Consider the following 18,337-nt stretch of genomic DNA (forward strand, 5'->3'; position numbering starts at 1 on the left):
GCACCCTCGACAGCTTTTCGACTGGCGCGATAAGCGTTAAACCTGATATTGCTAAATTTAAATAAATACTATGGACAGAATCTGCTCTTATTTCTCATGTTATGAACAATTTTAATGGAGAAATGACTTCAGTACATATTTCGATTGCTCGGCAAAGCTGATTTTTTTTAACAGCGTGTCCCCCACATCAAAGCGTAAATACATGACTGATAATTGATAAATATGTTTCTCGTGACTTTTTAGTTTAACAAAGAATGAGCCCAAAATGTCTTCATTTAGAATTCGTTTTCAAGTCGTTTACTCGCCAAGACAGATACGAATAATCTTCGCGAGATAATTTTCACTAAGCCACGAGGAAATCTCAACTAAACCTTCACATGTTAAAAATATTTTAATTTAGTGTTGCGAAATTAAAATTTCTTATTATATATGGTTTAATACAGTAAAAATTAGTTTAAAAAATAAAAATAAATGTACGTTTCTAAAAGAACCTTAACGTACTCTCAAAAGATAAAAAACTTCACTAGGTCCTACAATATTCAGGAATGATAGAGACTTAATTAAATATAATATGTTGTCCACAATTGTTTCGGTTTTTTACGAGTTATATGCCTGCTCACGTTAGTCATAAATGGCTGGAGAGGCTCACAGTTGTGCTTAACTAAACATTAAGACAGTGGTGACCTGACATTTGGATAGCATTTCCTTTAATCGGACGTACATTATGCCAAGAGATAAACTAGAATGGGACCTTATTCCATTGAACCAGAATAACAATAAAGGACTTCCTGATACTACAAGGGATGCGAGATTACGAGTAGATTGTATATTAAGGGATAATGAATTTGCAATACTGTAAAAAATAACTTGCCTTGTGGAATTCTAATTAAACAAGAAGATGAGTGTGTTTCTAACCGTGAAACAATACTTTCAAAACGCAATCGGACTCCGTCGACATAATCTTACTTGAAATCAAAACTCAAGTAATTTTTTTCGCAAAATTCATCATTTAAAACTCATTGCAAGTCCGATGAAATTCTTCGGGTTAGCAGAGAGATCCCAATGTCGAAATTAATTGCTTAGAATAGAAATTCGAAGCTCTCTGTAGCTCTAACATTTGGTACTCTACGTTAATTATATGGCAAAAGGTCTTACATAAGTCTAACAAAAGGGAGCACTCTAAAGAGCCCTTCAGATTCGACTATCCTTCAAAACATAAATGATAGGTTACAGTGGTAGACTGTCGGAATTACATACTTCAACCTTTAAGGCTTCGGTGTAGCAAATGCTGGACGTTCCCGTATGGCAACGCTCGCTAAGCTTCGACCCATAAAGGGTTTCAGTCATGCCCGACGGATGCTGGACGATATCCTATTGAATATGTAGGAAGTATTCTTGGAGAGAGATTAATTATGGGAGTATGTGACCCGAGACGTGATGGTCTGACCTACGATGAAAAAATTTTTGCCGATTACGTCAAGCATATTCTAAGAGGGTCGAAACCAGAACCGTTGACTTTGAGTAGATACAGAGCAAGCGAAATCTGCAAAGAATGAGACGCGAACAAAACTAACAGTTCTCGGAAGAATGAAGCTTGGAGTGAAGGAATACAGGTGGAAGAGTAAGGGTCGTTTGTAATTGTAGGATGTAATGAGTGAAGTTCATGACTAGATGGCTGAAACGAAATCGAAAACCAAAAATAGGCACCAGAGTATTATATTGACTTTCAGAAGCAGTCAGTGTTGCTCCTCTCCAATTACAAGTCGGAGTAGGAAGCTTAATGTCACACTAACGGCTGCGGGTGTATTCCGCTCGAGTGGCGCAGTGCTTTCCGCGATCCCAGGGCTTTCGGGCGCGCTTCGAATGCGTCCACGTGGGTGAGTTTGTTGGGCTACTCCCTGGGGTGGGGAAGTTCCGGCGGAGGGGGGACGGTGTTCGAATCGCCGGCCAGTCACTCTGCACCGGCCGTTTTCTTTCTCCCCTTCGCCAATTTCCCGCTCTCCTCCTCCCTTGGTTCTTTGCCCCCCCCCCCCAGAAGCATAGGGACCGAAGAGAAAGGGGAATCGAGTTTCGAGACCCCGTTATTGCACGGGGAAGCTCCCGCCCCCACAACGCGCCTGCGCGCGCGGGAGAGGGAGAGAGCATGTGGCGATGCTTTTCTTTCGATTGACTCGTTCCGGTCTCCCTCCCCCCATTCCTCTTCCTCCTCCCACCACAGTGATGCCCACTAGCCTTTTTATTTCTTCTTGGCTTCCTTCCCTAACCCTCCCCCCCCCAGAACGAACCTCTTCCTCTTTTCTCCCCCTACCTGCGTGTCCTATCACGTGGGAGGAAGCGCCTCCATCCATCTTCATCGGGAGATTGGGTCACGTGACCGGGTTGGTTTTCGGTGGGCGTTCGCGTGAGTATTGGTTACAGTACTCGAAAACGGGTACCGTGCGAGAATGAGAACGAGGGGGTAATGCTCGTTACTCTCTTATATTTAATTTCTGTTGGAATGAGGGGAATAGGTTGACTTCCCATCGGGATCGAAATCTTTGCAAGATCGTGAGTGTTACACGCAACAAATTACTTACTTTCCCAGAAAGAGTTTCCTACGCTGATATCAAATTGTCGATCATACGAATTCATCATACGTAAATCATACGTATTTGCGCAAACGCCGTAATGGTGTTCGTGAGACCTGGGATTGAATTTTGGTCTCTCAAGTTGATATTTTTCTCTTGGAGAATATCCGCACATAAATTTAATTAACGAATGCTTCTGATGTGATGTTATTTCCCACAGGGATTATATCCGGGCGTTTTCGACGTAAAGGAAGGGGCTGTAGTGTTATCGTTTTAATCATCGCTACCTCTATCTAAGCCGTAGAATTTCGCTAGGTGATTTTGATAGGTTGTCCAAGCCCGGAAATAATTCTTGAATGACCTTGATATTTGTTGTAATTTGAAAATACCATTATATGCGGGTGGCTGTTATATTGTTCATTTTTTTATTTAAAATTGCCTAGAAATTGTCCTCCGAAAGGTTTTCCTCCTCTCCGTTTATTTAGGCATTATTGTTTAGTGTGTTTTAAATTAATATTTTAGTAAGCCATTGTCAACCAACGTTATGTACTCTTATTCACATTCGTAACCTCTTATTCATTTTGCGCCGAAATAGTGCACGTCGCCTCGCGTTAATCAAATAGTAGAATATCACGACGGCAGTACTTTGAACAATTTGAAGTGTTTATGCAAATATGTTCAATAAATTACTTTAAAAAATAAAAAAATAACTTTTGGAACAAACCCTGTATAATAAAATTGACTCTTTCATCATATCGCTCATAGATTATGAATGTATTCGAAAGAGAAAATTTGGCCACGAAATTCATGGAGTCTCTCATAGATTCTCTTTCAGTAGAACATGTCAGTGACAGTGCTTCATATATATTCTCTAGTAGCCTACTGTTGCAAAAGCTTTTTAAAGTCCTTGCTTCCGTATCGGGGTGGAATCCAAATTGTCCTCACCTCCACCCATTCCTTCTCTCTCCTACCCTCCCCCCACCTCGACGAATTGCTACGCGTGGCGAATGCGTGAAAGCAATATAATCTCGTCTCATGGAAATCGAATGAGACATGGGTTCGGATTCCCGAAAGCCACGGGAAGCCATTCAGAAATTTTTACATCACGTGATTCACCGTTCTACTCGTATTTCTGGCGCGGAAGGGTCATTGATGTTGCTCATTTGGTATCCTACGCTTAGGTTAGTGCATCGTTGGTCAAGCGGGTGCAGAACTGTGATCATGCCCCGGGGGGAGGGGGGGATGCTATGGGGCGAGGGTTGTTCAATTTCTAGTGATTGGCAGGGACATTCTATTGGGACCTTTCGGGGGTAGTTTACCTGGAGAAATATGGGTGTGTATGCATGCGAAGAAAATACTGTGTAAGTATAGTGTATGGACGAAGGACGTGGTTTCATTATTTTTTATGAAGAATTCCTCTTCGGTCATACAGCAGTGTAACCGAACCGCTTTTTAGTCTACCCGTTCACTCCTTGGTGGATGACTTCCTTTTTTTAGTGTGTTGTAAGAAAGCCCCGAATAAAAAATCTTTGAAATTCATGGACCAAAACGGCCATTGTCATTAGTTGACGTTTGCCACTTAGTTTCTATGAATGATGAATGTTTGAGTGAAAATACGAAAGATGGAACGAAAACATTGGCGAAATTTAAAAATAATAGAATATGATGTATGTTGCAAACATGACTTTCGAATTGCGAATCAATTAAAAACCTCCCGATTCCATGCCGAAGGCAATTTAATTGAAATAGTTACGAATCACCGTAAAACTATGGTTTTCTCTTGTTATTGTACAGCAAATGACATTTGCGGTTTCTTTCGACACGATTCTTTTTTTATTAATGGCCAATTTTCGCGTTCGTACCCGATTCAAAGATTTGATTATCGTGTGTGATGAAATTCATCATTAATGGAATCGTGAGTCTAGGCATTGAATCACCGAAATAAGCGTTGTAGTAGAAAAATTCTTTTCTGACTCCACAACCCTGGTTGCAAATTAAAAATGTTCACGGAAAACAAGGCTGGATTGTGGGACTGGAGCAACGTTGTTGAGTAAGTCTCCCCCGCTGTGCGTTTTTTCGCCTCCGTTCCCTCCCAACACACGCCCCCCCCACTCATGGAGAGAGATGGCCTGGGAAGTTCTGAGTTAAGATTTCGTAAGGGTGGTTGCATTTCCGCGCAGTGCATCGAGTTTGCCGATTTCGACTCCATTCGGCCCCGACCCCCCTGCACACACGTGCGTGTGTATGTGTATATATATATATATATATATATATATATATATATATATATTTATTTATTTATTTATTTATTTATTTATTTATTTATATATAGACACGCACACGAGTATATAATCGCAGGCACCACATTTTCCTCACCTCGCCGAGCGAAAATGAAGGTATCCGGTTTTCGTACTCATCTCGGTTTTGCATTCTGGTTCCCAATTACCTCTGAATCTCCCCGTGCTTGTAGAAAATAGGGGGTGAACACGAGAGTCCGTCGTAAAGGAACTCAAACGGACGGTTGATGTGCGATAGTGAAAAGGCGAATGAAGGAGCTGTTTTGTTTCACATAAGATCGGGGCAACTAAAATGCCTATAGTTTAGTGGACACATTATAGATAATTCCGAAATGAGAGACCTCTTGAGGGAAAGTCTGCCAGACTCACGACAAATTATTATGATAAGGAAAAAATTAGAAGGAAATTATGATGAGAATAAAGGCTGGGAGTTTTTCCAGGTAAGATGGGAGAGCAATCCAGAGTAATGCCTCTTTTGCGTCTCGAGGTTTCTCCTATGTCATAAATTTTTTAAAAGAATTTTGACTCGAGATCTCCAAGAAGCCCAGTTCTCAGGGCTGCGAGGTAATTATTAATATAGTAACTAGTTGGACCGCTCTTGGGTTTATTTCTTGCGCCCAGGGAAGGTACTATATCATCACATTAGCCCACGCGGATAAATATAAGGGGTCCTAACATAAATGATGGTATATAAATGCTCGTCTACCTTCCTCGAAATTTTAGATAACAAAATAACCTAGACCCCAAAAATACCTTTAAATATCCCTGCATGTTTAGCATAGATTTCCCCAAGCCATGATTTTCAATGATATCGTAACTAGTGGTACATGTCCTAACAACCACAACCACTGGCCACGTGTGTGTGGTATGATAAAGATGCTTTTCTCATAAACTTAACTCCTTTTATCGAAAGGAAGGAAGGACTCGAAATATAGATTTCAATTCAGACACGGAATATGGAGTGGGAGAATCCAGTATTTCAGACTGATCTAAAGAATATTTAATAACTCGTATTCTGGTCGCTTAAAATTCTGCTGTCCTGGTAATTTTTTTTCCGCCGTTCATCAAATCGAGATTCTCACACTGTTCTTAGCGGTGTGACCTAATGATAAAATAGCCCTCAGTGAGAATGTCACGAAGGCGTAGATAATTCACGCACTTGGGGGAAAAAAAGAATAAAACCCTATCCGTTCTTAAATCTGACGTGCTCTGTTTTCCCGGCTCCCAGGAAACTTTGGTCATGGGCGAAGTGAGGGGGGATTAATGTTTTATGATTGGAGAAAGGGCATGTTTTAAGGCACCTATGGGAACGGAAGAAGAGTAATATTTTCAAATTTAATGAAAACTTTGCGAATTTCACCAAAATTTCGAATTGAATTTGAAGATGAAATCTCACTAAGTTGGGCCTGCAGCCTATTTTGATTTTCGTGTTATTTTCTTCAGCTAATAATCGATATGGTAGGACGAGGTTTCATTTAAGGGAAGGAAGACGAATTACGAATTGACTCTCATGCACTCTTCTGTTTCATTCGGATTAAATACGTGTGTATTCATTTGAATTAAATCAGAAAAACGCAGTGTAGAATTCTAAAAGGGTGTTCCCGAAGAATAATTACGGAAAAGCGAGAAGAATATGTTCCTGGTCAGGGACATTGTGGCAGCATTGCGACAAATATTATACAGCCTTTAGCTTTATTTTCGCTCTTTACCCGAAAAGAAAATGTAATCACATGTATTTTTTCAGATGGTTAAAATTTGGGTGGTTAGCAGATGATGTATAATAATGCTATCAAATGAATGAGATGCCGTCAGCACTAGAGATAATATTTCGACCGCAATTGACGTTCACCAACTCGTTAAAGAGTAAATTAATTTTCGTCTTAACACCCATGGAATCCGCCATTGATTCCTGCGTTGTTCAGTTAAGAATTTGAGAGCTTGCGAATGAAATTCGTTGTTTTTGCAGTCTAGTAAAATATTTGCTTCCAGTGAGTGACACGGCGAAATGAATGTATTCGGAAACGGAGAGGACTTTATGGGTGAAATGATTCATTCCCGTTCCTACTTTTCTAAGGGATCCATTACTGGTATATCGTACGTATAATCTCCTTTAGACAGCCCGCAGTTTTGAACTACCTGTTTGAACAAAAAAGTAGTCGCTGACCCAGGGATAAGATATTGGCCAGTGGCTTCCGGTGAGGCCCTTCCTATCTCTCTTTTTTGCTTTTTTCGATGGTAGTTCGAGGACGAAGGTGCCGCGTGGGGAATGAATTCGTTGTGGGAAAGTTCAACCTGTCAGGATGGCGAATATCATTGATTATACTTCATTTAAAAGATAAAATTGGTTCAAGAACTGACTTTAGAGGCATAATTTAAGGAATTCCAACATTGTTTGCGTCTATACTTTTCTCCCATTCAATGGGCAATATTTAATGTGAATTTGACCTCTTATTGAGGGTCAGATGATGATGCGTATGCATTTTCCATGTAGCCTAACTTTCTGATTTTATAGCCGGATATTCTCTCGATATTTTTACCTTAAGGTTTTGAAATAATTATGATTTTTGACTCTATTTTTCTTTTGCTTGCATTTCCATTGATGATGGTTGGGAATGTGCTAAATTATTTATCCCTAATGAAATTGGTGCAATTTTTACTGTTATTAAATGATGATGGCTTGTATTTGTTAGGTATTCTTGGACGGATGTAATATTATCGGAATGCATCATTTTTTTTAATTTTTGAGATACGAATAGTGATTATAGTAAACATAACAGTTTCAGGTTTAACTTTGTGGAATTCCTTCGGGATAAGGGTAAAAAAGAAACGTTACACTTCCGCAATAAAGATTTAATATTTCTTGACCTTGGTTTCGATGCTGCTACAGTGTAATTACAGTGTTAAATTGTTGGCGATAGACGCATAGATTGTGATTTTGGAGTATTTAAAGGTCCTGCTTATTTTTTATCTTACATTCAAGTCTCGGTTTAAGCTTTTTTTTGCTATGGATTGAATTTGTCATGGGTTTCCAACGGCCTATTGGTTTAAATGATTTTATTTGAGTGATTTTTCTGATATTAGAAGATAGGGAGGGAGGAGGTGCAAATTTTGGATTTCCCGTGAAAGATGGGTAGCAATGTGAGGTGATTGTCGTAAGTGTGCTGACCAAAGAGTGACTGAATGCGATGAGACGACCTTAAAAGAGTAACTACCCGAGATCGGGCGTTTAAACGAATGTCTGCGAGTGCACGAGAGGTTACGGCGAGTTCCCGGCAGCGATTTCTTCTCTCCCAACTGCTAGAAGTTTGCTCATATGGCCCGAAAAACTAACGCGTGCGTGGTCGCCCAGTCGTTCCGGCCTCGCGATTTCCCCGGGATCGTTGGTCGTCGTCCGGCCGGCAATTCATTATCTCTCCCAACCTCCCATCCCATCGCTAGCACGCCACGCTTCGGTCCCTACCCTGCACACGGAGAGGCAGGCGGCCAGCGCGGTCGTGGCGACTCGTACCCCGCCCCCGCAACCCTGCGCTTCCCCCCCCCCGTACAACTCGTGCCCACTTGAGATGCCGCTTGTGTGTGTGTGGAGGCGGAGAAGCAGTAAGGTCAGGGTTGGCCGCCGCTTCGAAACGAGTTCCAGTTCACCCGACATGCATTTGTGTGTTATTAACTCATTAAATCCTAGCCGGAGTGTGTTTATCTGATTGCGCGTACTCATATGGAAGGGGGGGCTCGGTCCGCATGCGGAGGAATCCGAGACATGGAAGGGAAAGGGCCGTCCCCCGTGTGGAAGTAGATGGGTGCATTCAGGGCCGGCCGGCCGGTCGCCCACGGAGGGAAGGGCAAAGGCCGCGAGTGGCCTCCTTGCAGGGCTCGTCTTCCACCGTGGAGGTAACGATCTTAAACCGAAACAGGATGGTTTTTTTTTTGCTATTTGCCGAGGATATCATAAGGCTGGTGGAATAAGTTTTCCGACGAAAAGAATACCGGCGAGAATGAGACTTTCAAGTTGCCAAGAATGTCTTGGTCTTACCATTAATTTTTCCAATTCTGCTCTTATTTGGCATATTTTGGTGCACATTAATCCCTGTGTTTAATGCGAGGGATGAAGCCACAAGTTAGTAATATCTGTTGTTGGCCCAGAACTTCTACTACCACCAACCAGCTTCAAGTCTACCTGGTGTTCTCTAATATTTATATTATAACTTCTCGTAATATTTACAACATATTTTTAATTCCTAATAGAGAGACATTTGTTGTTGAATGCTGTTTTAAAAATATTTTCTACCTTCCAATCTTAAAATAGAAAAGATATATTTCTATTTCATGATTGTTTTCTCGCACCAATCCAAATGAATGTCATCAAACTGGATTATGAGATTACAATCATCTAGTTAAAAAGAGAATCAAATGCTTCTGATTTGCTATTACAATGGCTGCTGATAATGACTTAGTTAGCAAATTATGATAAGTATTAATCCTTTGGCAAGGCTTAAAAAATTAACATGCTCCAATTCTGGATATTTTTATCAGGGGAGAGCCTGGAGGAGCTTAATGGTTATGGAACTATGAAGCCACAGAGGACACTCATATCATCATTACTGCAGCTGGGTAGTGGTGGTCACGGCACGGTGCCCAGGGGTCTCCTCTCCAAAGGCCTTCTCACCCACCACCCCCTTGGTCACCATGGTCATCACCTGAGCATCTCCAACCCCCACGACTTCAGACAGGTATGAATTGCCCTACATGCACTCTTTATAATGTGTACTGGAATGCATTTTCTTTGAATGCTTAGTAAGAAAACTTGGAGATCGTAGGTTGAATTCCAATCGGATCTCTATGATTTTCTCTAAAATAATTGGATAAGGTTTAAGAATATGCAATGTGGAAATTTTTACAGGAAGTATTTTTGTAATCATGATGAACACTACCCACTGCCAAATATTGTCCAGATCTAATGCAATTCAGACCAGCTTTTTTGTTCAAAATGATTTGATATCTTTGGGAAACCTGTGTTCTATGGGTTATTTTGAAATTCTCAATTAAAATATAGCATGTGAAAAGATGTATTATTTTAAGGTCACCAATTAGTTTCTTTAATGTGTGCAAAAATGTTTTATGAGTAGGAAAATTATTGGCATCATGTATATTTTTTGGGAGGTACTTTCAATTCATACCATATCATAAAGCACATATGAGGATCATTCAGCTTTTTCAGTGTCTAAAAAACTTAAGTTCCTCGATTAATTTCTCTTTTAATTATCCTTTCTCAATATAAGAATAAGGAAGTCTTAGGATTCACTCACGTTTTCATTTCACTTTGCTCACTACTGACTGATGAAGTTTGAAGGGTGCTATGATAGTAGAATTATTTAATTATTTAGTTGATACTCATATTTTGGTGAAGGGTAAACTAAAAATTTGAAATTACATGAATAGTCTTACACCATCACCCTTGCTAAATTTGACAAGTCATTCTATTGAAGCTGTTTAAGCCATTCTTATAGTTATTTTTCTCAGATGTTTGTTATTTTTAGTTTTATCTAGGGGCGAGAGGTTTTTTTAGAGATGCTATTAGTTCTTTTGATTTATGAAAACATGGGCTTTCATCTGAAGTCTTTTTGACATATCATTATTCCATTGCATCTCTTTGCTAATTGTAAGTGCCTCTTTCGAAAACAAGTTCTTTGGATATGTTCAAGGATAGGCTATGATTTTATGTATTATTGTGGTTTCTTGTGATTATACAATTTTTTATTAATTTAGTTTGTTTTTTATTAAAATGGTTCAGTGGTACTCTTAATACGTAGTAATTAATGAAAACAATATAATTTGCTTTTGAATTAATTCAAATTTTTCAACAAGCAACAGGTTTTGGTCAATTTAAATTGATGAAAGTGCCCAGTTCATACTCATTCCCTATGCCTTGTGTCTTCAATGCATGTCAATTCATGCACCTTTATCTTTTTTAGGTTAATTCTAATGCTAACTCAGTAAATTTTGAAACTTCTGTTCTTCCCAATAGTCCAGTTGTACTGTTGTGGAATTATTAATCAAGAGGAATATGGAATACAACCAGCAGGTATTTGCCTGTTTCGTAGATTTCGCGAAAGCATTTGATGGAGTGAATTGGGGAAAACCAATGAGTATATTGCAGAAAATAGGAATAGGTTGGAGGGAAAGGAGGCTAATCCGCGACCTGTACATGTCTCAGACTGCTCAGGTGCGAGTGGGGAACGGGGAGTCCGGATGGGCAGTGTTAGGAAGAGGTGTAAGGCATTGTTGCCCATTATCACCATTGTTGTTCAACCTGTATGTAGAGGAAATGATTAAAGAGGCGTGGGAAGAACTGGAGGTAGGAATGAAAGTGGGCGGGGAATTCGTAAAATCAGGTAGGTTTGCTGATGACCAAGCTTTAGTTTGTCAGTCAGCCAAGGGGCTGCAAGCATTGCTGAGAGAATTGGAAATTTAGAGAGACAGATATGGGATGAAAATCAATATTAATAAAAAAAAGGTTATGCGATTTTGTAGAAAGAAAAAGGGTAAGCTAAACATTAAAGTAGGAGGGCAAAAACTAGAGCGGGTGGAACAGTTCACGTATCCCGAAAGTGTTTAACCAACACAGTCAAAGTATGGGAGATGCCGCACAGGGACTTATAACGGAGTCATCCGCCAATATGCTTTGACCGGCAAATGATTTTTATATCCTGAAATTGTTGCATTGAAATGCATATTAGCAGATGACTCCGTTAAATGTCCCTGTGCGGCATCTCCCGCAGAGTCTTTGGAATTTACCAGCACATGTTAAGAAGATTGATGTTATTCAATTATTTTTTACACTTGTCCACATTCTTTGATGTTTTCATTAGCTTCTTCAATTCAGGTTGATAATTTAATATTATTAAATTGTTGTAACAGTTGGACTTTGCTTCCAAGTGTCTATTTCAGCCCTTTAATTGGATCCTAAATATCTTCATTTCCAGTATCTTAATAAGGTGCAATGATATTACCTGTTGAACTTGATTCACTATTATTGGTTCTTGATCGGAAAGATTTTGTGTTTAATCTGAAATTAAATCTGGTGGATTTACAATGTTGCCCAGCTAATCTGTGAGTCTGCAGTGTGGATATGAATATTAATAACCCAATGGCATTGAAGGGATCTTTAAAACATTTTGGAATCATTTTTTGCATTGCAAAATATATTGGATGAAGTTAAAATGCTGAGCAGAAGAAAATTCTTGCGGTTCATTTCTTATGATGCATCCAACACTGTTCAGTGTAATTCTGTGGCTGAAATAATATGATTCTGAAAAAGAACACTGAGTATCTTTATATATTAAGGCAATATTATACATATATTACTTTATATTCCAATATTAAATGTGAAATTGATGAATTTTGATTGAAATGGTATAACTAAAGGTTCACGATCTGACAATTATATCCACTTTTATTTTTTTGATCATAGGTATCGGCCATAATAGACGTTGATCTTGTGCCTGAGACCTGTCGAAGAGTACGTCTATTAAAACATGGCTCAGACAAGCCATTAGGATTTTACATTCGTGATGGCACCAGCGTGAGGGTTGCGCCGGGGCCTGGTGGTGGGGGAGGCTTGGAGAAGGTTCCTGGGATTTTCATCTCCCGCCTTGTGCCTGGAGGGCTGGCTGAAAGCACTGGTCTACTCGCAGTCAATGATGAAGTTCTAGAAGTCAATGGAATTGAAGTTGCTGGGAAGACGTTGGATCAGGTCAGACTTGGATGCTTCATTTTTAGAAAATTGTTAAGGCTCGGCAATAATATGCTTGAAACTTTTTGGATCTTTGATTGTGTGTTCATCATTGATAAGGTGGAAGTTCAAGAGGGATTATTCAATCGGATAAGGGATTGGGTAGTCTTACAGTATCTTCTGTTGGCCATGGCAACATTGTCCAACTCCTCCTAATGTTTAAATATAGTTCACACTTATATACTGGTTCGTTATCTTAAATTATGATCTAAGCAGTGAAATTCAGTGGTAGCTTGTTAGTTATTCCAGTAATTTCTTAAACTGAGGAACAGGAAGGGCCCTGTGGTAGCCAGGGTTGTATAGAATTGCTTTTTAAGTCCCAATGTAATCCTGCCTAAGTGTATAATCAATCTACATTTGACTGACCTGATTAAATTAGCATATATGTGATATTTTTGTGATAGTATGTAATATCATTACTATTATTATTAGGTAATCTACCGGTTAAGGCAGGTTTTTGGATGGACAAAGCTCCTAAATAAATATTTTGTGATCCTAGCAAAACATCTACATCAGGTCCCCCTTCATCCCTGAGTATTTTCTTCCTCCCTTCATCCCGTCCAACATCCCTATCCTGTTCCTTCCCTTTCCTCGTTTGCCCAACATTCTCCCCTCTATCACAGTCTTCAACATCCCACTGCATGTAACATCACATGAGACAATATTGAACAAAGTGTTTTCTTGGAGTTCTAAGATGTTTTCATGGTTTTATGCCGTGACATTAAGGAAAAATGGTACTCAGGCTCGGCATTCCATTCAAATATTGGGTGTTACTGTCATAAAAGCTCATTATCTGTAGCACATAAGAAAAAATTGATTTCTCTGTCATTTGTTAATGACTCTGCAGTACAATACAATATTTCATTCTATTGTATTAGTAGTGTTTGCTATGGAAATATTTTTCCCTGAAAATTTCAAATGCAGCTAAAACTCATTTTCAGTTGAATCAGCTGTTAATAACATGGTAGTAAAAAAAGGTAAATTCACTTAGCAGGGTAGTTTCGGGTGTTACTTTGTGGAAACTGTTCGTACTGAGGTAAAACATTGAAGCACCTCTATGTGAAAGTATTCAGTTGTTGAACAACACTAATGAAAAAGTCATATTACAACACAGTTTTTGGCTACTCATCAAGTAAATTAGTAACCTATTTGTATTCATACAAGTTCTTCATAAGTTGGTAGTGACCTTAATCATTAGAAGGAAAGGTTCTCAATGAGGTTCTCTATAAAAAGTAAGGCTAATATAAAATTAAAAGTCTATGGGCATAAACTAGAGTTGGTAGATGGTTTCAACTATTTAGGAAGTTCATTAGAAGAAGGTGAGAAAAGTATTATAGACTTTAAAGAAGAGTTGCTTTAAAATGTTTTTACCAAGAGAATGGAGTCTATAAGTAAAGATGTAAAGTAAAGACTAATGAAAGCTCTAATGTGGATTGTAGTTTTTGAATGGCTCATAGACTTGGTTTTTTAGGTGAGAGGATAAGCATAGATTATGGAGGCTTATGAAATGTGGCTAAGAGTAGTAAAAATAAAATTATGCCAAAGAAAACAAATAATGAAGTTCTAGAACATGGAAAGAGAGAAGGTAGGAGGGGAGCATGCTGGGAAAGTGGGGTAGATGGAGAAAAAGAAGAATTATATTAGGTGGATTTAAGAGTGATAGAAAGTATGTCGTTGTAATATGTGACATGAGGTTAAAGGGTTTTTGGTGTCATGTTAGACGTAGCTTTGAAATAAAACTGTCTCTAGTGATTGAGCCCATTAAACTGGTAGAATGTTCAGTTGTTCCCGGCTTAAATTTGTAGAAATTCATGTGCATTAAATGAAGAATATCTTTCCACTGTCCTTTATTCATGTACAACTAGTTTCAATGCTCAAGCGTCATCATCAGGTACCTTTGGTATCGGGTACCTGTTGATGATGCTTGAGCGTTGGAACTAGTAGTACATGAATAAAGGGCAGTGGAAAGATACATTGTATTCTTCATTTAATGGTAGAATGTTAATAATAACGTTGAGTTTTAGGAGATGAGATAAGTCAAGTATCCCAACACATTTTTGAAACCCTGCAATTCTTTACTGAGTTTGTAAATGATAATGTACTTATATTTCAAGCAATGAAAAAGTGAAGAGAATGACTAGTTTGAGAAATTGATGGATCAGAATTAATATTTAGTTTAAGGATAGCAAAGGAAAGTGGTTGGTGGTTTTGAAATGCATTGCTGCTACTACCATCCAGTAAAATACCAGATTGTTTTCTGCCAAATAGTTAACGCTTTTTTTGCTTACCCCAGTCTTTTTTTCAGTTTTAATAATAATTTAATTTCACCGTAGGTGGCCATGCTATGATGTTTCGTGTTGGTGTTAGGAGGGTGATTGTGACAAAACCATTGGAACTTAGTTTAGCCTTTCGAAAAGAAAAATTAGGAAACAAATAATTTTTGAAAATGCTTTGATCCACTGCTGCAATTCGAAAAATTAATGCTGAAATTTGAAAGGGACTTATGGTTCACAATGTAGAATATTAACTTAAAAATTAACCCTTGACCAATTAGGGCAGTTATGTACTAAATTATGCATTTTATATTTCAGGTTACAGATATGATGGTCGCCAACAGCTCCAACCTAATCATCACTGTGAAGCCAGCCAATCAGCGAACAATGGGACCCAGGGCTCCAAGACGTGGGTCTTTCTCTCGCAACTCCCAACTCTCTTCAGCGTCAACTCAATCAGGTGGCACAGCTGGTACTGGCACGGCCACCACCGTCTCGGAGGAAGCAGATGAGGATGATGAGGACCACTTTGACCGTGACGAGATTCTAGACTTGACGGGAGTGACCCTGGATGAGAGCAGTATGAGTGGAGGGGCAGAGGAAGGAGGGGGCCCCATACTGTCAGAGATGGTCGAGGATTCCCCACCGCCCCCACCCCCCACAGTTCGCCACCCACCCCCCCCACCACCACCGAAGCGACCTGCTCCACATGCCAGGAAGGCCCCAGCGATCCCCACTGGGGTCGGGAGTGGTGCAGAGGATAGCGGATTGTCCTCGGAGCAAGAGGGTATCCTGCACCTGTGACTGTGGTCGGCCACCTCGGGCTAAAATATCCAAAAGGGAAAGGAAAGAAGGGGTGTGTGTTTGTGTTTCCCTGTCCTCTTCCCATGCCCTCACCACCCCCCACATCTCGGCACACAAACTCTCCTCGTCGACGTGCGATTGTCGTCATCTCAGTCCAAGCTGCTCCCAAGCCTCTCACTAGTCTCCCCAAGGCGGTCCTTTTGTTTGTCATTTCTATTTAGTGAGATACATCCATCAAATCGGATTGATCATGCTTCATTCATTTGTCTATGGAAGTGTTCCGGACTTCATTGGCAGCCATCATTTGTTAAAATATCTAAACATGCAGTAATTTCATCTGTTATGCTTCTGTTTCCATGGCAGCTATGTTGCAATCAGGAAAAAATCATTAATTATCGTTTAATTTCTCAGTTTCATCCACATCATCTTGAAAGAATTAATCTATGGAGGGATGTCTGTTTAGTAATGTCACGGACTGTGGTATCATCCCAGATTGTTGCCTAAAATTGACTTCAAGGACTTTTTTTCGGTTCAGGAATGAATTTTTGTTGATGTTTCAGTCTTAAGATAGGTTCTTGGGTGAAACATCTCTTCAGGATTGAGAAATTTTAGTGAGTCACTGTCATAAAGACTAGGAATGGTGTTTAATAAATGTTAAATGAGTTTATCGTATGTATTGAATCCATGAAGACTGTCCCTTAGAGGGTTGACAGTGATGTGCAATTGAGTGAGCAATAAGCTACTTAAAAGGAAATAATGTCTGGAGGAGGAGCTGTGGAGCATTACTTTGCATATTTTTTCATTTGGATTGAAGTATTAACAATCCCTGCTTTAATGTGGGAAATATGTAAGCAGCAAAGACCTTTCACGGTGATCCATTTGCATTATGGGGGTAGGTGAGTGTGATATATGCCAATGGCCGTAATATCTAAGTGATAGCAATATGTACTTACATCTAAATAGTATTCAGACATTTTAATTGCCTTCTTGGAAAATTGTGCTATCTCACATTCCCATGTATATAAAGTTGTAAGTTGCTGAATGTGTTGTGTCAGTATGTGTAGACTTCCATTGAAAGTGGAAATCATTAGGATTGTGTACTTGGACACAAGGGCAAACATTCCATTGAATATAAATTTGTATTTTCTATTCTAATTTTGAAGTAGCTAAGGCTGTTAAAGCTCCTGGTGCCTTTGATATATTGTAAAATCAATTATATGTATTATTAATCATTTCCAGGAGGTAACTGTTGATATTTCTTCAGATTTTAAGATGATGTTGGCAGATTTTTTCGGTGTTTTGTATGTGCTGATTGTACTTTTTTAAGGCCTGAACTTAACATATTTAGTGCCTTTCATAACATTCCCTCCATATCTCATTAATCTGCATATAACTTTGGAGTAATATGTCACCATGTTTTTTTGTTTTTTTTTTTTTTGTAATTCCAGTTCTCTGTATCATGAGTGATAGGATGTTTTTTGGCTTATTTTTTTTGGCAAGGGAAATCCCATTATTGTGTTAATTGCAGCTTGAATTATCTTTCATATCAGATACAATCATTTAAGCCTTGTAAATTACAAGGCATAAAATTGGGTAATCATTGTGAAATTTCTTTGAAGTGGTTATACTTGTAGTATCTTATCGTTTACCTCTCTTAAGGAATAAAGCCTCTATTTACATTTGGAATCAGGTATTTTTTGGACCCAAGTTGCCTAAAAAAAATTTTGTAGGTCTAAAATAATTTGCTCTGTATTTTTCCATGTCTTGAAAAATCATCAAGTCGTCAGGTATTACATTTGCAGCTGATGTTACAAATTTGCTGTGTACTTATTTGTGGATCCAAGGAGAATATCATTGGCTTCATGATAATTGAAGATATTGTGTACTTCTTAGAAAATCAGAAATATTTAAATACACTCTATCATACATGAAAAGTATTGATACTAACATTCCTCTAAAGATACATTTTAATCATTGGTTTCAATGACATTTTTAGCATTTTTTTAATTCTTTTATTGATTTTTTTACAATTCAGTCATCCATTTTAATGATATGATGAATTTCTGAAATTGAAAAAAACGTTTTATTATATGGCCAGCAGTTATTAAATTATGCAATGCATACATATGTATATGATTATATAGAAATGGTTGGCTTTTATGTATTATTACATTATTGGTAAAATGGTGATGAATTGACTTTACTGTTTGGGAAACAAGCAGATGTTATGTCATGGAAGATATTCTTATATGATAAAATGTTTATGTACGTGAATAAATAAATTAATAATTTTTTAAAAAATAAAAACAAAAATTGATATCATTTTTTGATTGTGAATTTTGTGGGTATATGGAGCACATATATCTTCATTAAATTGAGATGTAGTGATAAGGAATGGCCACCAAATATTATTCAAAGTAGGAACTGTGGGTGATATTTAATTTTATGATTGTTATTTTTATTTCAATGCCTTCAAAACCTTCTTTCTTCTGCACCAATAGGATTTCTGATCTAATTCCAAAAAACAAAATTCGGCAAAAATTAAGTCTGTAATTTTTCTAAAGCATGAGAGACTATTTTTATGTTCCCACTGCAGACAGATGTGGT

At 38.6% G+C, this 18,337-nt stretch overlaps 1 protein-coding gene across 1 annotated transcript in view; it reads left to right on the forward strand.

Annotated features, from left to right (window-relative positions):
- Positions 1-17,997, forward strand: part of LOC139694250 (partitioning defective protein 6-like) — a 153,836-nt gene extending 135,839 nt beyond the window's left edge. The window contains exons 3-5 of the mRNA XM_071592706.1: positions 9,395-9,591; positions 12,333-12,614; positions 15,245-17,997. Coding sequence (XP_071448807.1) covers positions 9,395-9,591; positions 12,333-12,614; positions 15,245-15,730 — 965 coding nt within the window. The 3' untranslated portion in view covers positions 15,731-17,997. The remainder of the gene's footprint in view (positions 1-9,394; positions 9,592-12,332; positions 12,615-15,244) is intronic.
- Positions 17,998-18,337: the final 340 nt, after the last annotated feature.

This window comes from Hetaerina americana, unplaced genomic scaffold (genome assembly GCF_022747635.1).
Source record: "Hetaerina americana unplaced genomic scaffold, ioHetAmer1.1.p SCAF_5, whole genome shotgun sequence".
Taxonomy (NCBI): Eukaryota; Metazoa; Arthropoda; class Insecta; order Odonata; family Calopterygidae; genus Hetaerina; species Hetaerina americana.